Genomic DNA, 27,703 nt, shown 5'->3' with positions numbered 1-27,703 from the left:
TGCCGAGCCTCTCCCGGCCCGGGCGCGGCGCTGACGCGGCTCTCCCATTTCGCAGAGCGGAGACACTGAGGCACAGACACCTGGCGGCGACCTGCCCTGCCTGCCCCAAGGTCACGTAGCGACTCATCCGTGGCACGGTGCCCGCAGCCTCGGAAAGGCCTGCCTGGCGGGCTGCGGGCCTGGACGGGGAGGGGGCGGCCTGGGCGGGCGGGCGGTGGCTGCGGCCCGTCGGGGAGGAGGGGAGGCCGGGCAGCGCCCCTGCGAGTGTCTCCGCGGCGGGGAGCTGGTGACCCTCCGGGCTCTGGCCCTGACCGCTGCCAGCCTCTGCGTCTGGAGGGCCTGGACCGAACTTTGGGTGTCCTGACGGATGGGGCCTGGGGCTGCTGTTCCTCCTCAGTGCACCATTCTTAAAAACCAGCCTTTAAACGCCCTCAGCCCCCAGTGTGCTCACTGAGACGCCCTGGCTGTGCTAGTGGGGTTTGCTGCATGAGAATCAGTGCCTTTGAGCCCCACTTTCCTATCGAGTACAGGAAGGGGGGGAGGGCATGCTTGGCTTTCTAAACAACCCCCCAGTTCTTAAAATAATAATAATAATAGAAACTCTTGGGAAATAAAATGAAGATTTTTACCTGCCAGACCTCTGGGTTTAGGTCTTCAGGGCCTTTTAAAGGTATATAATTCTGGGTGAACCATCCTGGGTCATGCAAGAAAATTGCACAGCTTGCGTAAGTCAGATAGTTGTTTATGTGTATCTCTACTAATGTGGCATGAATCCCGGAGGCCTCATCGCTTATGCTACACGGGGAAGAGTGGGACTGTTAAATCCTATGAAGTATGGTTCAGAAGAATTCAAACCCTAGCCCCTCCCAGCAGTTTTAAGAATTGGGCTTATTTGTTTTAGATAATTTACTGCCCCTCTGTTTGATCATTTCTTTCTGCTTGGGGTGAGATCAAGCCACAGGTTTACTGGGAGTGATGACATTATAGCAGGCTGCTTTTGTTTGGGGGCTGGGGGAGGGGGCATGCCCCAGTGGCTCTTCATCCCTTTCGAGTTCCCCAAATCCCAAAATGGAGAGAGATGGTCCAATAATAGAAAGCAAAGAAATAGTATTTTCCTTTGAGCTGATTAGACTGGTTGGTAAAGATGTCTTGCTCTGCTGGCTTTATTTTCTACACTGGAGCTTTTTTTTTCATTGTTTCACTTAAACCCCTGTATTACTCTGGGAGGCTAACCTGGCCTCCAGGGATTTTTCCCTTCTTCCTACTAGCTGTAGGCAAATATCCTAATTCCCCCCCCACCCCAAGACAGGGCCATAATGTGCCTATTGTGTTGCATTATGCTAGCCTTTACCTGTGATTGGGGCCTCTGCCTAAGGGGCCACCCAGACCTGCCTTCACCTGGGAACAGTGCCGGGTTGAGAGTGGGCTTGGTTGATGAGCCTTCGGGTTGAAGGCATCTGTGAACTCAATAAATGTTAGCAGAATTTTGCACATGTGGCTACCTGTATTTTTTGAGAACCCAGAACTTGCATTAGGTTTTCTAAGGGGCCCATGACCCTGCATAAATGGTAATGTCTTTAAGGGCATGGCCTTCCACCCCATCTTGGCCACCCCCAGGAAGCCTCCCACAGGTCTGGATTATCCTCCAGCCTCTGATCCGAGCACATACCTACTGGCTGCCTCAGTAGACAGTGAGGCCCAGAGGCAACTGACAGGCTCTGGAGCCAGGCAGCTGTGTGACTTGGGCCAAGTTACTTAGCCTCTCCTATCCGTAGTAACTTTGTGTGCTAGGTGTGGATAGTGATTCTGATAGTCCCTATTTCATAGGGTTTTGTGAGAACTAAATGAGGTAATCCTTTAAAATGCTTATCACAGTTCATGATACAATAAACTTTGAATGATTATAGCTATTCCTGACTAATTAGCTCTCACATCAAAGGACAAATGCATGGTACTTTCTCAAAGACCTTTTGCTGAAGGGTTCTTGAATCTTCAATTCTTAGCTTAAAAGTGTGATGTCATTTCAGCCAAGCTGCTTATACATGAATAAATGAACACATAAAAGAAAGAAAACTGTAGAGGTCTAAAGAAGTTTTGGATGTGTCTGATAGGTGACTCAAGGAACTTCATTATTTATTCCCATAATTTTGTTGTGACTCAGCAACTTACTGTTGATTCATTCAGCTGATGTTTATTGAGCACATGCTATATAATCAGACTGCACACCAGGGAAGGTCTAATTTTCAAATAGAGAAAATGGAAGATTTAATTACTTTAAAGATCACTTGTATATAAAACATAGTAATTGAGCAGATTCATTGAAGGAAGATCATGAAGAGATGGACAGAAATTGTTATAGGAGAAATTCTTTTCATTACAATAAAGGTACCGCTTCACAGGGTAAATACAGAGCTGGTCACACACGGAAGAACATGGCTTCACCTCCCTGGTGATTAGAGTTCTCTCAGGTGGATGTGGTGAGGTGGGAATAGGGAGAGTGAGGATCCCTGAAGTCCCAAAAGGAAACATCTTTATTTTGGTTCTAGGCCACACCACTCTGACCCAAGTCTCTAAATGGGCTGACTTCTGCGCGGCTTCCTGTCCTGTCCTTCCAGTCCTCCATTCTTCCTCACTCCCACGTCCCCACTAGGAACACAGCCCGCCAGAGAACACCTAGCCTAGGGCCCACCTGCCCAGAGACCTGGGCTCCTGTAGGAGGGCTGAATCACCTGCTGCCTGGTCTCCCTGTCCCCCTCTTCTGTGTAGCAGAAGCTAGAGAGGTCAGAAACGTGGGCCAGGATGACACAGGCAGCCGTGGGTTCAGATGGGCGATAGCCAAGTGTTCTAATTCATGTCTGTACCCTTCCCTTGTCCACACTACTCACAAGATGAAATCTGTGAAAGGTACACTGTGAGAAGGAGGCGGTGCTACAGGAAACAGGGTGGCATACCTGTCTTTTATTTGGTGCTCCCAACAGCTTTATCATTGATGTCAAATCAGTGCTGCAGTCTCAAGAAGAGATTCACGTTTATGGAGCATTTCTTATTGCTACAAAAGCTGATGGCCTCTTATATGAACATTAGGGATTTATTTTGACTGCTGGAGACTGTGGCCTTCAATCTGTCTTTTCCTTTCTTTCCTTGAATATAGGTCCAGCAGCAGGACATGGAAAACCAACGCTCATCACCTCTGTCATTCTCGAGTGTCCCGCAAGAAGAAACCCTACATCAGGCCCCAGCTGGACTCCCCAGAGAAACTCTACTCCCATCCCAAATTCTTCCCCCCAAAGAAATTCCTTCTTTGTTGCCTACTGTTCCCCGGCAAGGCTCCCTGCCCCAAACTTCCAGTGCTCCCAAGCAAGAGACTTCTGGCCAGATGCCGCATACACCCCAGAAGGGACCGTCACTCCTGTATCCTGCCACTTCTGAACAAGAGACGCATCTCCAGGGCCACCTGGCTTCCCAGGAAGAGACCCAGTATCCTGCTGACCAGGAAATCTCCCTTCTCTCCCACTCTGCCCACCATCAGGAAGCCCCACTCCACTCCCCTGAAGTTCCTGAGAAAGACCCCCTGACTCTTTCCCCCACAGTCCCTGAGGCTGACATGGACCCCCTGCTCCAGAGCCCAGCTTCCCAAAAGGACATCCCCTTCCAGGTCTCTTCTGCAGCCCAGAAGGAACAGTCACTGCCCACAGCAGAGATCACCCGCTTGGCCGTGTGGGCTGCTGTCCAAGCTGTGGAGAGGAAACTGGAGGCCCAGGCCATGAGGCTACTGACCCTGGAGGGCAGGACAGGGACAAATGAAAAAAAGATAGCCGACTGTGAGAAGACAGCCGTGGAATTCGCAAACCATCTGGAGAGCAAGTGGGTCGTGCTGGGGACCCTGCTGCAGGAGTATGGGCTGCTACAGAGGCGGCTGGAGAACATGGAGAACCTGCTGAAAAACAGAAATTTCTGGATCCTACGGCTGCCGCCAGGGAGCAATGGAGAGGTTCCCAAGGTACGCTTGTCCCCCTGGGGCTTCCCAAGAAGTGGTCTGAATTGGAGTGATTTAGGAATTTAGTTTAATTGAAAAAAAGGAAAGCAGTTGTTGAGAAAGAATAAAACATACCCAAACCTAGTTGCCAGTGTTGCTTCACCAAGAACAGGACTCACAAAAGCAAGATATTTCTGCTGTTGGTAAAAGCACTAGTACAAAACTGCCCCCAGGATCAGGATCACCATTTAGAAGCCTGTTCAGTAGAGCTGTCCTCAACAGGTGAGGACAGAAGGCAAAGCCAAAGCCTAAAGAGAATGCCATGCAGAGGCTTGCAGTCAGATACAGCCACCCTCCATACCTCAGGTTCTGCATAGCTTCCACCTAACTATGGTTGGAAAATACCTGACAAAAGAAAATTGTGTCTGTGTTGAACACACACAGACTTTTTTCCTTGTCATTATTCCCTAAAGAGTCTAATCATTATTTAGGTGGTGTTTACATTGTATTAGGTATTGTAAGTATTCTAGAGATGATTTAAAGTACACAAGAGGACCTGCAGAGGTTACATGCAAATACTACACTATTATTTATAAGGAACTTGACATCCTTGGATTTTGGTATCTTTGGGGGTTCTGGAAGTAATACCCTATAGATACTGAGCACCATGAGCATTAATCAGTGGTTCACCCCCAAGGTGGCCTGAGGGAGGCTGTAGGTGAAGTTCACTTATAAATCATGTTCATGCTAGTGAAACTGATTTTATGAGGTATCCTTAAAAAACTAGAGAACAGCTAGGTTTTAATCTTATTTTTCCAGAAAGTTCGGAAGGAGCTAAGTATAGACTGGTTTTCTTTCTGTTTCTCTTTGCTGCTGCCCCTTTTCACAGTCCTGTATTAGAAAACACAGATTATGTGCCTGAGCCAGCCCTTTTGTTACTTATTATGCAGGTGAACCCATGAGGGTCTTTCTAAATGCAGGTGGATTTAGTGGGTCCAGGTGGAGCCTGGAAGTCTGTATTTCCAACACATTCCCTGGTGGTAATATTACTACTGGTCCTCAGATCATGCTTCAGAGCAGCAAGAGCTATCCTGTGAGAGGCAAAGGACCAAGCAAGACAGTTCCCCCACTCTTTGTGGCCAGGACAGTGGTCAGACTTCCAGAGAGGTCCTGGTGAAGTCCCAGAGCTGTGGGTGTGGACTTTTCCCTCTGGGTCCTGAGGAGGAGGTATTTGAGCCAGGGCCTGGGGTGAGTCATCGCAATTGACCACCTGTGACTGCCGTCCTCATGGTCCGAGCTGACCTTGTTGTGTGGTTTCAGGTCCCTGTCACGTTTGATGACGTCGCCGTCCATTTCTCGGAGCAGGAGTGGGGAAACCTATCTGAGTGGCAGAAGGAGCTCTACAAGAATGTGATGAGGGGCAACTATGAGTCTCTGGTTTCCATGGGTAAGGACAAGGCTTTCCTCACCAGGGCCGCCTTGACATTGGCATGCAGTCCACTCAGAAACTTAGGGTAGTGGGAAACAAGGCAAGCAGAAGTTTAGAGAGCACAGTGAATGGACACAGTGCCCTGGGCCGCCCACATCACAGGGCAGCATGGGTCAGAACAGCTTGTGCATGGAGATCCCTGGGGCAGGAGGATAGGGCAGAGAAGACATCAGGGTCTCTCGCATCAGTATTTTCCCCGTGGACCCTTCTTAAAAAAATTAGTTTACTCAGCAAACTATTACTAGGGAAGGAAAAAAGAAGAGGGGATGGAAACACACTGGGTGCCACCAGCAGTGTGCAGGGTACTTCCCAAGAGTCACACCCTTCAGTCCTCAGCTCTGCCCTGAGGGAGCCAGGACATTGTTGGCATTCTGTATTCTTATTCAGGTGACTGAACACCTTAGTCCCTCAGGTCCTCATCCCCTTGTGTAAATAAGGAGGCTTGATGAGGCAGCTCACCCTAGGCTCACCCTAGGCCCCCATAAGGAGAACACAGTCTCCTCAAGATTTGTCTTAGAATCTGTGGATTCTTGTTGCTTTCATTAAGAATATTTAGTGTCAAAACCTTGGAAAAATCTACTTCTATTTGTATCCTTTTCTCTGATATGGAAAAATCTTTGGGCATATACAAAACAATTTTTAAACCTTAGATGTGCTGTTGGATAGAACTTTTATCTTTGCTAGAATCGTTAATTTTACATATACCTTTACATAGGATAACCTTCCCCCTTTAAAAAAAATGTAGTCTTTTTTTATATATATATATACACATCTGAGTAACTGTGAAAATTCAACAATTTAGACTGATGTACTAAAGAGCAACCCCCATTCAAAAAATCACCAGCCCCAGGGGGACCACCATGAATGAACCCTTTGGCCCCTGTTCCTGCTCACCTTTTCTGTGTGACATGTGCGTTGCTGCACATGCATGGTGGCCACAGATGACTTTCCACGCAGCACACCTGGGCCTCTCTGGAAAGTGTGGTATCCAGGTGAACATCGGGCTTTCGACCCTTCTGCTGTCAAAGAAGAGTGGTTGATTCCATTTTTCACTTACAGCTCTGCGTATTTGTGTGAAGTTAAGTGTTTGAATAGTGCAGATGTGCAGAAGTGGGTTGCAGAGTAAAGAGGACACACATTTGCTATTTCATGGCTACTGCCGTGGAGCCCCCAGAAGGCTGGACCAGCATGTGTTTCTGCAGTAGTGTGTGAAAATGCCATTTCTTCATACCCTGGCCTGAACTAATGTTTTTCTGTTTTAAATATGAGAGATGGAAAGTGATGCCTCATTATTTTAGTATGTATTGCTTTGATGATGAGTGAACTTACGTATCTTTTTATATATTTTATTTGGCCTGTTGCATTTCTTCTGTATGTGAATTTCCTATCATCTCTTTGTTTTTTTATTTTTACTAATCGTAGAGGTTCTTTATTTATAGCTATGAAGATTAACCCTTTACCATATATGACAGATTTGTGTAGGTGTATGTGTAATATGTATAATGAGTCTGTTTCCTCATCTACAGAACAGGGCTGGAATTAAGGTTTAACATTAGAGCCTGGCATGGGGGTTGGCATGTCACAGCAGCACAGTAAACAGAGCTGTGGTCAGTGCGCTGGGAGTGTCATGCTTTTCTTCATTTTTATAACTTTGTTTCCAAAGAACTTAAAATTTTTTTCTTGGGTGTAGAGGATTGAATACAGGTCTTCATGCATGCTGAGCATGTGTTTTACTACTGAGCTACATTCCCAATTCCAAAACTTTTTTTAGATGTGAGGAAATCTATCAGTGTTTTGCTTTATAACTTTTGGATTTTACCAGGATTAATTTTTTGCTCTAAAAAATTTCAAATATTGTGTGTTTTTGTCATGAAGCCCTGAGCAGGCATTTGCACCTATAACCAGCAAGACACATACAGTATATGCTGAGGAAGTTGGTTGCACATTTGGCCATTTCTGCTGGTCCCTGCAGAGGGGCCATTCCAGGGTACATTCCCATGATAACATTAATAGCATGTTATGTCACCTCATCACACAGTATATTTTCATTCCTTCCTTCTTCAGACTATGCAATTTCCAAGCCAGATCTAATGTCACAGATGGAGCGCGGGGAGAGGCCAGCCATGCAAGAGCAGGAGGACTCTGAGGAAGGCGAGACTCCCACAGACCCCAGCGCTGGTGAGTGGTGAGCATGTAGCCCAGAGCCCTGTGCCCTAGGCCTCAGTACCCAGCACAGAAAATCACAGTCCAGGGTGGATCTGAAAGGCATGGTAGCAAGCTGTACAGGAAAAGGGCCTGCAGGCCCAGGCACCTGCCTAGGGTCCCCACGATCACCTGAGGCATAGGTAACTGATAAACTTAGAATACTGGGGTTCATCTCCTCAGGGATTTTTTGACATGACTCAGGAAAACCTCACTCTTTGCTTGAAATAAAGCCAGTGTACTGACACATGAATGCCTTCCTGCCTGCAAGAAACAGGCATTCATGTGTCAGGGGACTAGTGCTTTTAAACTTCCCAAGAAGGCCACCTCCTGAGTCCTGTAGCCAGTCTCAGAAAGGATAAGGGCCAGGCAGGGATCTTACCAGAAGCATCCTGCAGTGTAGGACTCCAGCAGAGTTTTCTGGATGAGGCCATTAGATGGGGTCAGCAGACAGGCTATGTGGCCCAGAAGTACCCTGGTGTAGGGCTGCCTGCATTTGAATCCAGTTCCTTTCTATCAGTGTCGGTTTTTTGGAGTCTGTTTCCTTATCTACAGAACAGGACTGGAATTAAGGTTTAACACTAGAGCCTGGCATGGGGGTTGGCATGTCACAGCAGCACAGTAAACAGAGCTGTGGTCAGTGCACTGGGAGTGTCATGCCTTTCCCAGTGACTAGATCAGTGGCACACATTCACTGCTGGTGCTTTCATGGTACAGAGTTAGTTTCTGGAAGCTTTGCTCTGCAGTTGCCTTTGGACTTGCATCTCATGCCTCCATCTTCAGTAGAAACATTCCCTTGTCCTTGGTGGGTGCATGTGGCAAGCAAGAATAGCCTAACATCACTGGGGATCATTTCTGTTGCAAAGGGAGGAGATCCAACTGGAGAATTCAGCTTGGGGCCAACTCCCAGGCCTTTTATAAATTAATGTCTTTGATTCGTGGGCCTATAAACTGGCTCTGAAGAGGGGTTCTAGGAACATGAGTAACATCAGCCCTGTGAACTAGGTAGGAAGATAACGAACAGGAGAGATGGACTCTCTGAAAATAGAAGTAATGGCCTGTCTCAAAGAAATCCACTTTCAGAACTTTTTAAGAATTTTCCTGAAAATTTAAATGGAGAGGAGAGGCTGTTCCTGAATTCATTCTGGCAGACAAAAGAGATGAATGCATTTAAAAGTAGATGAGGGCTGGGATATGCTTGCCTCATCCACACAAGGCCCTGGGTGCACTCCACAGCGCCACACGCACACACAAAAGTGGATGAGTTTGCGGGTTGGGGCTGATAGGAGGCACACTGCAGAGTGATCTTTTAGTTGCAGAAAATCAGTGCATACTTTAAAGGTTTGATTGGTCACATCTAAAACAAGGGTCATGTGTGTCAGGAGTGGTGGTGCACACCTGTAATCCCAGCTACTTGTGAGACTGAGGCAGGAGGATTGCAGGTTCAAAGCCAGCCTCAGTAACTTACACCCTCGGCAACTTAGTGAGACCCTGCTTCAAAATTAAAAAAATAAAATGGTCTGGGGATATGGCTCAGTGATTAAGTGCCCTAGGTTGAATCCCAGGTACAAAAAAAAAAAAAAAAAAAAAAAAAACAACAAGGGGTCATGTTGAAATAAAAGAGATTTGAGGTAGAAGAAATGGGAAAGAATACATGGAAAGTAGAGAGTGAGAATTCAGGAGGTTTGATCTGTGTCAAATCCTGAAATACAGCGAGGTCCCAACTGCCTTTGTGGCCCAGGTTCCACTGTGCTAGCATTTTCTTAGAAGGGCTGGGACGAAGAAGATCTGTCCCCTTTCTGTCTACTTTCCCATCTTCATCACTGACAGGCCTCCCACAGAACAGGGCAGAGTCAAAAAGCAACTAACCCCAGCCCACTCTGCACTGGCCCTTGCGTGTCCAGGCCCTGAGAGCTGCTGGGAGTGGAGGCCTCACAGAGCTGTCCTTATGTGGCTGAGCTGTGCCATATTTTTCCACTCGCTGTCTCCAGCCCTGTGGAGCCTGCAGTGGGAGGGAGGACAGGTGTGGGAACTGCCACTCCACAGAGCAGCCTTGAACCCACACCGGCGCTCAGCCAAGCCCCAGTGGAGCCTCACCCCCCATGGCTGGGTGGGAAGCTGCAGGCCTCACAGCCCCTTCACACTGAGGCAGCCGTCCTGTCGTGCATCTTCTCCCTAGAAGAAGGCAGCAGGGTCAGCCTTGAGCCAAACCCAGAGGTCTGACACCAAGCAGGGGAATGTCTGGAAAATGGAAAGCTTTCAGAGTTCCATGATATCAAACATGACAGTGTCATGAACTGGCTAAGTAAACTCATTCAGTAATCTATCATTGAATGGTTTGGATCCCTGAGGGCAAAGAGATCCAAAGAGGGTTCAGAGCAGAGCAGAGGATCAGCCCTGCTCTCAAAATACTTAAAACAGGGGCTCTTGTTCACGGCCCTGCACAGGTGGTCAGGCCTGGAGAAGGCGTGCCGTCTTCACCAGCAGATCAGCCAGAGAAAACCAGGCCAGAGGCATGGCGGAAACGCGCATTTTCACCCATCGCCACTCAGCGTCCAGCCTTTCAGTCTTTTTAGAAAGCAGTGTGATGTTCTCTAGCCTATAGTAGACCCAGAAGGACACAGCAACCAGTGGAAATGGGTAGTAGGAGAAGGGAGGTGGATGGACGACTCCCAGCGCCTGGCTGAGGCACAGGGGAGGCATGATGCTCGATGTGAGGAAACAATGAGAATTTAATTTTGAACACATCTAAAGTAAATCCCGTGAGACACCAAGGAGGAAGCTGCTTAGAGAGTCCGGAATTCAGAGACAGAAATCTGAGCCAGAGGTGCTTGGCACTGGGACATTTGGACACTAGGGCTTTGGTAGCGTAGACAGGAATAGCATGGTCTGTAGAGAAGAGACGAGAGTGCAGTGATTCCTACAGACGCCTGACTCTTGGAGCAAATTGGGGGTCTGGAATAGATTGGTCAGGGCGGAGCCCAGGTATTCGTTTTTTAAAATACTTCCAAGGTGATTCTCATGTGCACCCAGGCCTGAAAATCATTGTTGTAGGATTTGGGGAAAGAAGGAGTAACCAGAGGAATCAAAGGGTGTATAGTTCAGTGGTGGAGAGCTTGCCTAGCATGCACTGGGCTCTGGGCTGGATTCCCAGCACCAAAAAAAGTAAAGCTGCATATGATTTCAAAGAAAGCAGCATGAGTGGCCAGAAACATAGCAAGAAAATTAGGGCAGTACCCCATTGGATGTTTCAAGAGAAGTGTTTCTGGAAGGAGGAAGTGTGGTCAACAATGTTGAATTCTACTCTTAAGCTTAGTAATATGAAGACTGAAAAGTGTCATTGGATTTACACATTAAAAACCATCAGTTGGGGCTGGGGTTGTGGCTCAGTGGTAACTCGCTTGCCTAGCATTCGTGACGCACTGGGTTCGATTCTCAGCTCCACATACAAATAAATAAAATAAAGGTCCATCAACAACTAAAAAATATTTTTAAAAAAAATCAGTGACCTTTGACTTTTGGGGATTGGCCTATTTCACATAGTCTCCACTTCCATCCATTTACCAGCAAATACCATAAAGTCATTATTTATGGGTGTGTAATACTCCATTGTGTATATAAACCACATTTTCTTTATCCATTCATCTGTTGAAGGGCACCTAGGTTGGTTTCATAGCTTAGCTATTGTGAATTGTGCTGCTATAAACATTGAAGAGGCTGCGTCACTATAGTATGCTGACTTTAAGTCCTTCGGATACACACCAAGGAATGGGATAGCTGTTTCATATGGTGGTTCCATTGTTAGTTTTGTTTTGTTGTCATCGAACATTTATTTATTTATTTATTTATTTATCTATTTATTTATTTTAGTTATTTATATGTGCCTCATGCATGCTAGGCAAGCACTCTACCACTGAGCTACAACCCTAGCCCCCATTCCTAGTTTTCTGAAGAATCTTTGTACTGCTTTCCAGAGTGGCTGCACTAATTTGTAGTCCCACCAACAGTTATGAATATACCCTTTTCCCCACATCCCCACCAACATTCACTGTTACTTCTGTTCCTGATAATTGCTATTCTGACTGGAGTGAAAGCTAATCCAAAATAAACAGGGCAGGGAGTAGAAATAAAAGTAAGATCAGAGGAGTAGACAAAGGAGAATGAAGGGAAGGGAGGAAGGATGTGATAGGGAAAGTAGGCGGGACGAGTCTGACCTAACTTTCCCATGTACATATATGAATATACCACAGTGAATCTCACCATCATGTACATCCACAAGACACTGATTAAAAAAAAAAAAAAAATCAAGCGAATAGCAAAAAGAGTAGAGGGAACAGAACATGGAGTGGGTGGGATGAGGGGAGGGGAAGGGGAAGTACTGGGGACTGAAGTAGAACGAATTATATCCCATGCTTTTAAAATTATGTTGTTGTATATTCTATCATTGTATATAACTAAAAAGAACCAAAAAAACTATCAGTGACCTTAGCAAGAGAAAAGTTGGTGGCCTGGCAGGTGGAGAACTGAACAGAGCAGGTGAGAGGTGAACAGGAGGTAGCAGGTAGAGGCAGCAAGAAGTTTGGCTGTGAGTAGGCAGTGGACACCAGGGCAGGAGCAAGGGGTGGGGGTGGGTTTTGTTTGCTGAAGCTGGAGGTGCTGAAGGCTGTCTGACTTTATATTATCAAGTCAGTAAATTCCCAAAAAGCACTTGACTTAAAAATTTCATCTGGAAATGGGAGGAATGCTGGTGGAATGATCTAGTCTATAGGGAAGTGTAAATATAAAACGAAGCTGGTGATGTAAACAAAAGATAGAGAAAAAGTGGATGGAAACATACTGTGATTTGTAAAATTTTTCAGACGAGAGCAGATATTATTTCTTATTCAGTAAAAAGATTTTTTTTAAAAAAAAATACATAATGGAAGACTTTTGAGTTGAAGAAGGCAGATTGAATATGTGGACTCCTCCCTACTCCCCAAGTCCTTATGAAGTCAAAGAGAAGGGACTTCAGAAAGGGACAGGGAGAAAACAGCAAGCCTGAAAACAGACAGACGGTGATTACAGATTTAGAAAGCTGAATCTGAAGTTGGTATTTGGGAAAACCGAGAAGAACCCCTCTCCTCTGCTCAAGACTCAGGAGTTACAGAAAATCAAGAGTGGTGTATTTTCTCTCATATGGGAAAACTAGAGAGGAAAAAGGGAAGGAAATGTGGGGGAATCTCATGAAAATTGAAGGGAGATCAGTACAGCAGAGAAAAGGAACTGGAGAGGGAGGTGGGAGAGTGATACTGAGCAAATTATATTGTTATATTGTGTGCACGTACAAATCCAGAACAACACATCTCATCACTATGTACAATTATAATGCACCAATAAAAATATGTGGAAAAAAGAATAATATACATAAGCAAATGGAAAATTCATTCCAGAAATACAGGAATGATTCACTGTTTTCATCATTATGATTTTTGTTAGAGTAATTCACCATATTGTTTGTTCGGAGGAATAAAAACATATTATCATGTCAGTAAATTCCCCAAAAGCACTTGACTTAAAAATTTCATCTGGAAATGGGAGTAAAGGTGACACTGAAACCGGAGGGTTGGCCAGGTGTCCTTTAGAGAAGCAATTAAATACCCTCCTGTCTCCCAGCCCCTAAAGTTGGCATCTGCCTCTCCCCAGCCCTGGCAGATGACTGAGGCTTATCCTCTGGGAAGGGTGAGAAAGAGAATGTCTGGATGGAGGCACCAGGTACAGTGGATCGTGGGTACCCTATTGAACACAGGAACGAGCAAGACTTGACATGGCTCTCCAACCCGCTTCCCTTACCTGGTTCCCAAGATGATGCCGACCAACCCGAGTAAGCCTGGGGGCAGTATGTTGGAATTGTCTTATTTGGAGACTTTTGGGACCAGTGCAAGAAGTTTCTCACTGAGATGGCCACCAAAGCTTCCTACCTGGAAACAGGGAGTTAGAAAGCCCCACCCAAATACACCAACATTCCAGTTCTCTCTTGAATGTCTCACTTTTAATTCTACATGGACAACCACGAACCTCAATGCAGTTGGGAAAAGCCTCTAATAGAGAGAGGCAAATAAAGAAATAAATAAAATCAGAAGCAGGTTCAAAGACACAAGCCCCAGAATGTTTCAGGCTTGTCAGCATCACTAGCTAGAAGACAGTAGAATAAAATTTTCCTCTAAATTTTTTTCAGGGAAAATATTTTTTGTAACTTAGAAATTGATATTTAACCAAACTATTTTAATTAAATACAAGAGTGAAATCGAGACATCCCAAGATGGTCAAGGTCTCCATGCACCCTTTCTCAAGTTGGGGCCATACTCTGCTAAAAGGAGGATGTAAACAAAAAGTAGTACTGGGTTGAGAGAGAGAGAAAAGACTGGGGGCAGGGTGAGGGCTGTGAAGGGATATCCTAGGCACATCAGAAGATTCCAGAAATTTTTCTTCAAGTAGATGAAATCGATGCACACCCATTATGTGTGAATGCTTTGGAGGAAAGCTTCACAGCAGGGCTGAGAATTTGGTGCTGAGTTCATAGTAATTAATAGTAACTTAAGCAGAATAAATCACTCTAGGAGCCAAGAGCAGTGGTGCATGCCTGTAATTCCAGAGGCCCTGGAGGCTGAAGCAGGAGGATCTTTAGTTCAAAGTCAGCCTCAGGAATTGAGCGAGGCCCTAAGCAACTCAGCAAGATCCCTCTCTCTAAAATACAAAAAGGGCTGGGGATGTGGTTAAGTGCCCCTGGCTTCAATCCCTGATACCAAAAAATAAATAAAATAAATATCACTCTAGGAGAAGAAAAAAGGTTTGAAGGTGTAGAAAAGTCCTCATAGTGTACCTCATGAGTCTGTTGTAAATGACACTCATATACTCCAGTACTGTGAACACCAAAGGCCAGTCCCCCTAAGGTTATAACGAATCTGCATTTGCAGGTCAGGGATTTGGAGGAGGTGGTCCTGATCTCCACCTCCTGAGAGTCCATAGATAACTGTTTAAAACTGAAAATTCAAGGAGTGGCAGTACAGCTGTGTTCCTAGAGTTAGGAAGAGAAACAACAAAAGAATCAGCAGGAAGACCTGAAAGTGATGGGCTCTGGAAACCAGAAATGGGGAGTTGAGGGTTACAGAAGCATTTTTTGAAAATCAGGTTTGAAGAACCACCCAACCCTCCAGCCTAGCACATGTGTAACTTAGAAAGAAAATAAAGGTTGAAAAATCATTTACCAGATTTTTAAATGCCTCATAGAAAATATAGCCATGAGGAAATTAGAAAACCAGTGCCAATCATTATTTCTTTACTTTGAGCAAGTAGAGATGGTTCATATGTCAACACTCTTTTTGTTGTTGTTGTTGTTTTATTTGTTTATTAAATAATTTTTTAGTTGTAGATGGACACAATATCTTTATTTATTTTTATGTGGCACTGAGGATCAAACCCAGTGCCTCACGTGTGCAAGGCAAGCACTCTATCACTGAGCCACAACCCCAGTCCCCAACACTGGTTTTAATAATAAAGAACATAGAGTGGGTGAGTGAGTGCACATCCCTCATGATTCTTTCAGGAGTCAAGAGCTCATTCACTCCGATTTCATGTGCATACACTTACACACACCCTCAATTATACAAATAATACATAAGTATACCCTCCTATAAAACAAATTCAAATACTATAGAAGTACATTGTTTGGCAACTTGCTTTTGTCAATAAAATATCTGGCATCTGTACATATCAGAATACATGAGTCTATCTTATTCTTTTTAATAGCAGATTACAGTATTGTGTATTGATTTCATATTTTATTTAAATAGTCTCCCACTGTTGTACGTTTAGGGTGTTCACAGTTTTTAGTGCATCAGTAAAGATTCTTAAAATAGATCTCTGTGCCTTCATCTGAAACTTTTTTAGAAACAAATTTTCTGGGTCAGAGGATATACCCATTTAAACTAATAGATCCTGGCAAGTGTCCTTCAAAACAGTTGCGCCAGTTTATATGCCTTCATCTAACATGTGAGTACTTGCTTCCTCACACCTGTGCCAATAATAAGTACTTTTAGCTTTTTATTACTTGCAAAGTGACAGAAAGAAACAACATTTTGATGTTCTTTCTTAGACTTTCAGAAGGGTAATACTGAGCTTATTATATCTTTATTTATTACTAGTATGTCTGATTCTGTGAATTTCTTTTATCCATTGTTCTTTTGGGTTATTCGTCTTTTTATTATTGATTCATAAAAGCTTTTTTTTTTTTTTGGTACTGGGATTGAACCCAGCGGCTCTTAACCACTGAGCCATATCCCCAGCCCTTTTTTGTATTCTATTTAGACACTAGGTTTTGCTGAGTTACTTAGGGCTGGGCTGGCTTTGAACTTGCGATCCTCCTGCCTCAGCCTCTGAGCCACTAGGATTACAGGTGATTCATAAAAATTATTTATTTATCTTTTTGGCAATGCTAGGGATCAAACTCAGGGCCTCCTACATGCTAGACAAGCCTCGTACCACCAAACTACACCCAGCCAAAAAGTTTTTTAAATTCCAAGGATATTAGCTCATGTGTATCATATGTATCCAAATATTTTCCTTGGTATTGGGTTTATTTTTGACCATAGTATTATATGTATAGTATAGCAATTTTAAGTTTTTATTTGTTCTTTTCAGATATACATGATGATAGAACATGTTTTGACATATTTATACAGATATTGAGTATATTTTATTCTAATTGGGATCCCAGTCTTGTGGTTGTTCATGGTGTCAAATTCACACATTTTAAGTTTCTGTGTATTCAGACTTATCATTTTCTTTATGGTATTTTGGTTTCCTGTCAAGTGCAAATTTATTTATCTAGGCCATTTTATTTGGTAAATGCTACCTACCATCACAGGCCTTGGCTCCATGAGCTTCTTGAAAACCCATGAAGGCATTAAAAACTTGAAACTGTTTTTTTCTCCTTGTCTAGGAAACAAAAAGAAAATTGCTAAATGTAAATAATCAAATGTTTATTTTAACTAAGTGTCTCCAGAATATAGTATTATATCTGTTCCATCAATTATTAAGTTCAGGCTTCAAAAACATTTAATATATTTGAAAACAATTTGTAGGCTAGATTTTCCCATTTCTCAAGAGTTCTTAGGTGCACATGTAATTACAGAGATCAAGAGCCAATCACAGATTAAGTGAAATTCTCAGAGCCAGTGTCAAAGCAAACATCTTTCAGAACAATTTACAGCAAAAACTTAATAGTTGATGTGGCTTAGATGCATTTGAGGTGTTGGGTACCAATGGCCATACAGCTTCTAGAAGAATTATCTGAGGCCCTAGAGGTTGAGGAATGACCTGCTTCTCTTTTCAGAGCTGTAAAACTGATGTCCCAGGCTTTTTAAGTTGTAAATGCTTATAAATGCAGTTTGTTTGTACATATGCTTACCAAAGTTGTTTGGGGTGGGGAGCACTGGCTCCCTACTGTCTATATAACAAGCAATGGGGGCATGAAAAGATGTTTTGAGGGAGCATGCAGTGCCCTAGAGGGGAGGGAGAAGGGCTTGGGTTCCAAGGCCAGCCAGGTTTCACTGACAGCTTAGTTAGGTGTGGGGTGGAACAGGGGACATGGACTGGGTCTCTGGGTCAGGGCAGGTGCAGAGACACTCGTCTTCAAGCCAAGCACTCATGGTCTTGAGGACATAGGAACTTCTCCAAGAGGAGCACAACATGGGTGGCCTTGAGGCTCCCTTTGCAGGTCCTTGGCCCCCGTTCTCATTCATAAACTGATTGGCCAACATACATACATGTGGCTCCTGAAATGTGTCCTCATCTCCCATGTCTTCCACTGTGTAAAAACACAGAGGGCCCCTCCTGGCCATCCCTCTCACTATGGAGCACTCCTCTTCATATAGCCCCTTTGGGTCACCAAACAGAGGGAATCCAGGATGTACATGACAAGAAGTGCATCTCTTGGGCCTGAAAGGCAAATTCTATTCCAAGTTAGATTGTTTGAAATAGTTCCCTTTCAACAAAATTGAAAGAGAAACTAATCAATTTGTCAGCTAATAGGCCATTAAGAACAATTTAAAAAAATATATTTTTAGTTATAGATGAGCACAATGCGTTTATTTATTCATTCATCCATTCATTCATTCATCCATTCATTCATTCTTATGTGGTGCTGAGGTGAGGATCAAACCCACTGCCTCACATGTGCTAGGCAAGCACTCTACCACTGAGCCACAATCCCATTCCCACAATTTTTTATAATATATTAACCATGTGATTTTTGTGGCATATAATTCAGGATAAATTCAAAGAATCGAGTGACAGTTTCATAACAGCTTCTTCTAACCCATCTACATATTGATGAAATGAGGTTTCCCAATGCTTGCATTTATGAAAATGAAAATTAGAATAGAACTGATTCTGAACTCTGTCTCTTAATACAATAAGAATATGTATTCATTCTCAGATATGTGAACTAATTGGAAAAAAAATAATCCCTATTCATCCTCAAAAGATACATTTCCAAAAGTTTTTTCTTTTCTATCTTGGATAATTGGTTATCATTCTGTAGTAATAATCACAAAGGATAACCTCATCCAGGAAAATAATGAACACCTATAGCCCTATGGTTATTAGAAATGAAAGCAAAATTAAACTTTCAATTTACAAACACATTTTTGTGGCAGATGAAGCGATCAGTAAAAGCCTTCTAAGCATAAAAATATGCTCTATTAGGATAAAATGTTGTGGGCAAAGTGGGAATGGAAATAGAAGTTCAAGGTGAAAAGGAATGATGTAAAAATTCCAACTGTCAAAGAAGTACTTGTTCACATATTTTTTTTAAGTGAATAATGGTGGGTTTAAAAATTGCTAGGGTTCTTAGATTCCACTGGTGACATTAAGGTATGAGGGAAGGGTTTACTTCAAAATATCAATATTTAGAATACTCCAGAAATTACATCTTTTGCAGTTACTGACGCATTTCATATATTTATTCAGAATGGTGCAAAGGGGCACACAGTTTTGAATAATTATTTTAGGGAGTAGGCAACCAAAATATTTCAAGAGTTTGTGAAACAAGAAAGTCATGTTTGTGGAGGGAGCATAATGATCTAGTACAGGGACAAAGTTTGAAGACAGGAGAAAGGAACATACTTTTGGAGCAAATTTCCAGAAGGAAAACATGGGCAAGGTTAAGGAACAGAGGATTTGGGTTAAAGGAAGAAGGGGGAGATGGGACCCTACTTTTCCTGAGATTGGTGAGAAAAGGGGGCATTTTATGTAGCTGTAACAAAATAACTGAAGCTTGGCACTTTATACAGAAAATAAGCTTATGGAGGTCAAAGAGCATGGCGTCAGCACCTTTTGACTCTGGTGATGGCCTTCTGGTTATATCATAGCATGGCAGATGGCCCCATGGTGGGAATACATGAGAGAGGGAGAGAGGGAGATATCACATGATGAGACGAGCTCAGAGAGGCCAACCTTGCTCTTTTGTAATAGCTAGCTTTCTGTAACCCACCATGAGAGATCAGCATGACTACCCTCACAAGGGCAGTGCCCCAATCTAATCATCTCTTCAAGGCCCCATGACCTCAATACCATTACGCTGGGACCCTAATTACTACACAAACCCTTAAAGCATCCAAACCATAGCAAGGGAAAGGTGGTGACTTTCAGCTTGAACAGGAGGAGGTGTAAATGTGGGTGACTTTTGTGTTTTGTTTACTAGAGAATAGGATACAGAAACCTTTGTAGGGTGAGAGTGGGACATTCCCCCTGCCCCAAGGGAAGGTAGCCAGGGTCCACACTGAAGGCTATCAAAACCTCACCATGGGAATATTAGAGCTGCTGTATATTCCACCTACTTCCCAATGGGTTGTCATGACTGATCAGGGAGGTATTAAGGGTTGCCGAGCATCAGAAATGACCCAGCATTAGGTCACAGAGCATCTCTTTTCAGCCTAGTGGTTGGTCTGATTACTCTGTGACCTGTTCCACACTGGACTGGAAAAGAACAGACAGGACAGGAGGAGGCTTCTTGTGGGCAGGGCTATCTGCCTCCTTCACTTGACTTTGCTCCCCCCCCCCCCCACAGCACTGTCACCTTCTAAGGAATAATATAATTTACTTACTGTGTTTACTGGCTTATGTGAGATGTAGTTCTGTTCACTGACATATCCTGGGTCAGGAGAACACTGCAGGCCCTCAGCAGGTGCTCAGGAAATGCCAATGAACATGTAATGAAAGAATGAATATATTTATGTATTACACTTTTATCATTTCCTCAACTAAAAAATGTGTTTTCTCAACATTAAAGGGGCTTATGCTAGAACAAAAGTCTATCCATATGAAAAAAAAAAATAAACTTGAACACATACCTCCTACCATATATACAATAAAAATAAATTTCAAGAGTATTGAAGACTTTAAAAAGTTAATAATAAGGGCTGGGGTGTGGGCTCAGTGGTAGAGTGCCTGCATAGCACGTGCGAGATCCTGGGTTTGATTCTCAGCACCACATAAAACTAAATAAATAAAATAAAGGTATTGTGTCCAACTACAACTAAAAAATAAACATATTTACAAAAAAATTAATAAGAAAACCAAAAAAAAAAAAACTTGGGATATAATCTAGGAAACCAGACGCACCATCTAGCAGCAGAGGAGACTTGAACTAAGAAAATCCAGGAAAGAGAGGGATACATATGAAAACTTTTTAAAAGTTGTAATGCAAAAAATACCTAAAACTGGCAAATGACAAATTTGAGGGGAAAAATATTTGAAATACAGAGATGAGAAAGTGAGTTGTCTTTAATGCAAGACCCAGAATTCTTACAAGTTGTCAGAAAATACAACCTAATTGGCACCAAGTCAAAAGATACGCACCCCTGGTATGCACAAGAGCCTGTGTCAGCTGATGGCTTGACTTGCAGTGCTGCAGCTGAGGTAACCCACAGACCTATGGGGAGGGCTAAAAGACATAGTTTAAGGCACAGTGTATGATAAGGATGCTGTTTAGCTTACAAACAAACAAAATCCAACTGCTCCTATTGTACTCCTAAGTGTGCTTGAAAGTTTGGGCTGGGAGAGCCCCAGGAGGTCTGGAAGGGTGAGAGTAGAAGGGAGAAGGCCCGCCCCCTTTGTATTCACCTGGACAATGAGCAGCCAGCCACAGGGACCCTGTGTGGCCCCTGGCTTCCCAACCTGGGAAAGGGAATGAGTTCTCTCTAAAAGCTTGTGGGGCTGATAGAGAATAAACTTTTCAAATGTCCTAACTCGACTCCAGTTTGTATTGGTGTTCAAGTCTACAAGTGCCCAGAAAATTCTGTCCACTCACCACCAACTCTATTATATTTCTTCAGGATCTCTAAAATAAGAACTGTTGGAATGTAAATTCTCAGGCTGTGGAAACCTGGGCAGGTGCATGACCGTGTTCTGGATTCTCTCCCCCTCCTCCTCTCAGCACATGATGGCATCGTGATTAAGATCGAGGTACAGACCAACGACGAGGGCTCAGAAAGCTTGGAGACACCAGAGCCCCTGATGGGACAAGTGGAAGAACATGGCTTTCAGGACTCGGAGCTGGGCGACCCCTGTGGAGAGCAGCCAGACCTGGACATGCAGGAACAGGAGAACGCCCTGGAGGAGTCCACCGAGGGCTCAGGCGAGTTCAGCCAGCTCAAGCAGATGCTGGTGCAGCAGAGGAACTGCACAGGTAAGCTCCAGGCAGGTGAGGCAAGCCTGCAGGGGTCTTCCAGAAAGACATCTGTACACTGAGGGGTTGGGGAGACATCCTGATCAGCACTGGGCTAGGAAAGAAGTTGTTATATCCAAAGACTGGTTCAGACAAGAACTCAAAGATCTTGGCGATTATCTGTCCAGCCCCCTCCTAGAGGCAGGCGAGGTCACATCCATTGTCTAAGGCCACAGCCAGAAAGAACTTCCTCCTCCCAAGGTGTTCTTGATTCTCCTGTCACATTAACATTAGAAGCCTCAACCAACTTGGAAATTTCAACCCTGGAGAGCATGTTTTTAAAATGACTGCTCTATACTGTCTTTCCCTGGTAGAATCTAGCCATCATTTTTGTTCATTATTAAAAAAAAAACCAAAAAAACTCAGTTTAATCATTCTGCACCTGTAGCTCCTTGGGAGTACAAGAATATAAGCAGGGCTTGGATGTACCTCAGTGGCAGAGCGTTTGTCTCACATTCACAAAGCCCTGGGTTTGATCCCCAGTTCCAAAAAAGACAAAAAAAATAAAGAACCCCATGAAAAATAAGATTTTTTAAAAAATAAACCTTAAGAATATAAGACAGTGGGGCTCACAGCACCTGATCCAGGACTTGTTTTTGTGACAGATTTTTCTGAGGCTCCACCACCCTTGCATTCCAGGATTTGGTGTACACCATCAGCACGGTGTATTTTTTAAACATGCTGTTGGACTTAACAAATATTTTATTCCAGGGTTTTATAACTATATTCATAAATGCAATGAACCTAAGCTTTTCTTGAATGAGCCTCATCTAGTTTTAGAAACAGTATTATTCTAGACTTATCAGATGGGTTGGGCAGGTTTTGCTCTTATTCCATATTCTGGGTGAAAAAAATAATAATAATGAGGTAAGAATTAAGTTCCTTGAAAATTTGGTAGAACCCAGCTGGTTTTAGTCTAATTATTAGATTTTTTCCCATTTTATCTATAGTTCTTCTATAGCTTGCCATTTTTGCACTTAATCAGAGGTCATGGGCATCCTACACCGTCAAGCAATGGATCTAACTCCTTATTTTTAAAATAACCATATGGTATTCTAGAAGTTTTTTTAAAATTATTATTATTATTATTATTATTATTATTATTATTATTATTATTTTAGTTGCAGATGGACTCATACCTTTATTTTATTTATTTATTTTTATGTGGTGCTGAGTGCCTCACATGTGTTAGGTGAACACTCTGCCACAGTGCCACAACCCCAGCCCCAGAAGTCTTTTTAACATACTACACTCTCTTTCATAAAAGAAGAGCAAAGCTGGGCGCATTGGCACACGCCTATAATCCCAGTGGCTCGGGAGGCTGAGGCAGGAGTATTACAAGTTCAAAGCCAGCCTCACCAATAAGGCCCTAAGCAACTTGGCAAGACCTTGTCTCAAAATAAAAAAGGGCTGGGGATGTGGCTAGTGGTTGAGTGTCCCTGGGTTCAATCCCTCGTACCAAAAAATAAATAAAAGCAGGAAGACATAGGCAAATTCTGAAAACATCATAACATAAATTCCAGATTGTTATCTGAGCATTCCCCATTAATTCCATTCATTCTAATAGAACCTAGAAAATACTAAGCAGTTAGTAGAAATTTGAGTCTTGAATTTCAGGGCCAAATATTTCATTTTTATCATTTCATTAAGGAAAAAGTGACATTGGTGCTCAAGGAGAGTTTACATCCCTAAGGCTCAGCCTTTTAGATCTGACTATATTTTCAGGATAAACACCAGGGTGACCAGCTGCCCCCTCCTTCCTGATCTTTTAGGGATTGTGCTCCAAGGATGTTCTGAGTCACTTCCTGCTGGGAATCCTGCACTGCAGAGGCAGCCCTGACTCAGCCCACTGGCCCATTTTAACACGAGTTTACAGGCCCTAGAGGAGCAGTGGAGCATCACTAGCAACTGAACAAGACCTGGGCCAGCTCACAGATATCACTAGACTCAGCTTCCCAGTCAGTGAGGGAGTAGACCAGACCAGACAGTCCCTCGGCTGCAAGCTCCAAAAAGGTGTATGACTTTTTATTTCACTAGGAAACATCACTTGGTACCTCTGGACTTAGATGCTCCACCTGTGAAACGGGGATAATTCTTGACTTTATCTGTACCAAGATACTGTGCATCTGAAGAGAAAGCAGAGGTGTGGAAGTGCTTTCCAAGAGTTCTTTGTGAGAATTCTGCAAGCTCAGACTGGTACTTTATCCCGTCTAATAGATGGACTCCAAGAAATGAGTGACTTTGGGGCAGAGGATGTAGCTCAGTGGTGAAGGGCTTGCCCGGCATGCATGGGACCCTCGGTTCAAACCCCAGCACCACAAAAAAACAAAACAGAAGTGACTTTCCCATGTCACACAAATTCAGTGACTTAAAATAACAGAGGTTATAGGAGGAGAAGGCCACTCCTTTCCCCTTGAACTTACATTCTCATGCACTACTGCAGAACTTGGCCTTGTTTAGGCCTAAAAGGGCCAGACTAGCAGGGGGAGCTGGGAGGAGGGGAGGCCATCCACTAGTCAGAGCCACATGTGGGCACTGCACACACCCTCCTGACCCCAGAGTTCAAGACTGGTAGTCTGAAGGAGCAGTGAGTACACACTCACAGTATGCTAGAGAAGGCATGGTGCCAGAGTCCCAGGGAAGTTCTCAAGGAGAATCAGGACCACCAAGGAAGGCCGCGAGACTCAGAGGAGAGGGGATTGCTGGAGGAGGGGGAGTAAGGGCCACACTGAGAATCTCCAGGTGGGTTGAGGAAGGAAGGAAGCCAGTCTAGCTGAGTTCAGGTGAAGGAGTCCTTAGAAATAAGATGGAAAACTCTGAATCAAGACTTTTTGATACAGTTGGCAAAAACCTAAATGAAAGAGGGACATTTGTGGGGCTGGGGTGGTGCCCTCATCTAGCATGTGTGAGGCACTGGGTTTGATTCTCAGCACAGCACTCAAATAAAGGTCCACTGACAACTGAATTTAAAAAAAAAAAAAAAAAAGGAATGTTTGTGGACTCACATAATTGGCAGGTTCACAAGTAGGACAAGTTCAGGTACAGCTGGATCTGGGTGCCACTTACGCTAGACCTTGGAGCTGGTATCCTTTTCTGCTGGATGCTGCTGCACCAGAAGCTTCCAATCTTGCCCAACAGAGAGCCACCTCCCCTGTCTCCTCTGCATAAAATGCCAAGAGAGAACTCTAAGTGGCCCAGCTTAAACCTAAGCTGGTTCCTGACCAAACACCATACATAGCCAGCCTTGGTTACATGGCCAGTCCCATGGGGGTTGGGGCCATTATCCTCAGGGAGTGAGATTTTCCCAAAAGAAGGAATTTGGTCCTACAAGGTAACATGCGGTATCTCCTGATGACGAAAGTGATGCTCTACCTCCACCTAGGTCAGTGGCCCTAGACAACAACGTGACTTTCTCATGTCACACAAATTTAGGGTCTAACGTCTCTCTTTCTCTGTCCTTGGAGCAGAGGGGATCGTGATAAAGACAGAGGAACAGGAAGAGGAGGAGGAAGAGGAGGACGACGATGAACTGCCGCAGCACTTGCAGTCCCTTGGGCAGCTGTCCGGGAGGTATGAGGCCAGTATGTATCAGACCCCGCTGCCTGGGGAGATGTCCCCCGAAGGCGAGGATAGCCCCCCACCCCTGCAGCTGGGAAACCCGGCCGTGAAGAGGCTGGCGCCCCCCACGCATGCGCACTCGCACTCCCACTCGCACTCGCACTCGCACTCCCACGGAGAGCGTCACCTGAGCGAGAACCGCGGGGCCTCCAGCCAGCAGCAGCGGAACCGGCGCGGCGAGCGGCCCTTCACCTGCATGGAGTGCGGCAAGAGCTTTCGGCTGAAGATCAACCTCATCATCCACCAGCGCAACCACATCAAGGAGGGGCCCTACGAGTGCGCCGAGTGCGAGATCAGCTTCCGGCACAAGCAGCAGCTCACGCTGCACCAGCGCATCCACCGCGTGCGCGGCGGCTACGCCTCGCCGGAGCGCGGGCCCGGCTTCAACCCCAAGCACGCGCTCAAGCCGCGCCCCAAGTCGCCCAGCTCAGGCAGCGGTGGCGGCCCCAAGCCCTACAAGTGCCCCGAGTGCGACAGCAGCTTCAGCCACAAATCGAGTCTGACTAAGCACCAGATCACGCATACTGGCGAGCGGCCCTATACGTGCCCTGAGTGCAAGAAGAGCTTCCGCCTGCACATCAGCCTGGTCATCCACCAGCGCGTGCACGCCGGCAAGCACGAGGTCTCCTTCATCTGCAGCCTGTGCGGCAAGAGCTTCAGTCGCCCGTCGCACCTGCTGCGCCACCAGCGGACTCACACGGGCGAGCGGCCCTTCAAGTGCCCTGAGTGCGAGAAGAGCTTCAGCGAGAAGTCCAAGCTCACCAACCACTGCCGCGTGCACTCGCGCGAGCGGCCGCACGCCTGCCCCGAGTGCGGCAAGAGCTTCATCCGCAAGCACCACCTGCTGGAGCACCGGCGCATCCACACGGGCGAGCGGCCCTACCACTGTGCCGAGTGCGGCAAGCGCTTCACGCAGAAGCACCACCTGCTGGAGCACCAGCGCGCGCACACGGGCGAGCGGCCCTACCCCTGCACGCACTGCGCCAAGTGCTTCCGCTACAAGCAGTCGCTCAAGTACCACCTGCGGACCCACACGGGCGAGTGAGCGTGCGCCCCGCCGCCGCCCCTGCCAGGTGCGCGGGCCCAGCCCCCTCGGACACCTGCCTTGGCCGCGCCAGGCCCGAGCCCATCGGGCGGGGGCGGGGCGCCCCGAGCCCTCTGCTGTGAGCCCCCCTTCCCCTTTCGTCCCTCCTCCCAAGGACGCTGGGTAGTGAGACCTGGTCGCTTGCTGCCTGTTCCCCCTGGGCCTCTGTGGGGAGAGTGTGGGCCTGGGGAACCCCTTCGGGCTGTTAATTTCCTTGACAATAAAATGGATGAAATCAATCAGCACGGGGGGAGTGATTTGGCTGCCGGCCACTCGGAGGGGCGGTGCAGGGCCATTTAGTTGGGGATAGAAGTTTATAATTACCTTTTGGATACTGTGGTTCTATTTGATAATAATAGAGTAATTTTTAAAAGACGAGCGTTTCCTGTTTGCCGTTTTTGTTTGGTTTTGAAGGGGAGGGGCAGAGAAGGTGGCCCGAGGGACATGTGCGTAGTGTCAGTTGACAGGCTCTATGAGTCCCTTCTGCGTGCTCATTCTCCACGTTGGGTGGAGAAGGAGAAATAGCTCCCTCTGATTATAAAATCAAAACGGGGGACAGCACTGACCAGCCTGAAGAAGTAGCAGAGTAGGGAAGGGTAGACTCCTGGCTGCCGAGCTTCCTGCGTGCCCTGGTGCCCACTGGACTGTGGGAGTTCAGGATGGCATAGGGCCCAGTTGACTAGAATGATGAGGGAGAGTGACAGGTTTGCAATGATGGGGCACGGGGGTCCTAAAACAAAGCTGGGCACCTTCCTCAGGATCCAGCTTTGCTGCCCAGCTTGAAATGCAGCTGGCAGAGGAGTCAGCGGTGGGAGTGAACAGCTGTAGGGAAGGGTTACAGAAGCCTCGGTGCCACCCTTTGGGGAGGCCACAAAAGGCACCAGTCAAAACACTGTTTTTTTTTTTTTTTTTGAATGTCGTTCCAAAGTTACTCTCCAGGAGTGTTGAATGCACCGAGGAACCTGGCTTCTCTAGGAATCCATGTTTCTCCTCACCCTTCAGCTTTCTCTCTCCTATAGAAAGAGAAACTGCAGGCATATTACATTGCCCACAGAGTTACTTCCTCTCACTCTGGCTGGGCTTGGCAGTAACCAGAGAGGATCCTGGCCATTTCAAGGGACAGTTGGTGGAGAATAGCAGAATTAGGGCTTAGCCATATCAGTGGGAGGCTGGGCTTCCAGGAAGGCAGGGGCTCTTCTAAGAGCAGAGCACTCTGAAGCTGGGCACTGCATATGTAAGAAGCTGCTTATGCAGGGTTGGAAAAGGACTGGAGGGAGGAGGTGATGTGTTGTTCACTTTGATGGAACCATAGAGATCACTCTTCTGTAAAGGTGGAAACTGAGGCACAGAGAGAGGGGAAAGAGTTGGCACAAGAATTCACATGTGGAAGGATATAACTCCTGCATTTACACAGCTGATTTCTAAAAGGATGGTAGAACATCAGAGGACATCCAGCTGAAGAGGTGGCATGGATAAGGAGCAGGAAATCAGGTTAGCGTGCAGTAAACACCAGCTGCCAAGCAGAGGGTAAATGGGCCTCAGGCTACAGGTGGGCCCTGCAGGAGCAGG

General features: G+C 45.4%; 1 protein-coding gene across 1 annotated transcript; it reads left to right on the top strand.

The window, feature by feature from the left end:
* Positions 1–26,373, top strand: Znf777 (zinc finger protein 777). The gene is made up of 6 exons (XM_058574352.1): positions 1–110; positions 3,152–4,000; positions 5,297–5,423; positions 7,530–7,643; positions 21,142–21,393; positions 24,900–26,373. The coding sequence occupies exons 2-6, from the start codon at positions 3,167–3,169 to the stop codon at positions 26,093–26,095; spliced, it is 2,523 nt and encodes an 840-aa protein (XP_058430335.1). The 5' UTR covers positions 1–110; positions 3,152–3,166; the 3' UTR covers positions 26,096–26,373.
* The last annotated feature ends 1,330 nt before the right edge of the window (positions 26,374–27,703 follow it).

This window comes from Marmota monax, unplaced genomic scaffold (assembly GCF_021218885.2).
Source record: "Marmota monax isolate L192 unplaced genomic scaffold, Marmota_monax_Labrador192_F-V1.1 WCK01_AAM20220418_F8-fsc00193, whole genome shotgun sequence".
Taxonomy (NCBI): Eukaryota; Metazoa; Chordata; class Mammalia; order Rodentia; family Sciuridae; genus Marmota; species Marmota monax.
Note: the sequence above shows the minus strand (reverse complement) of the source record. Positions and strands in the feature narration are given on the sequence as shown.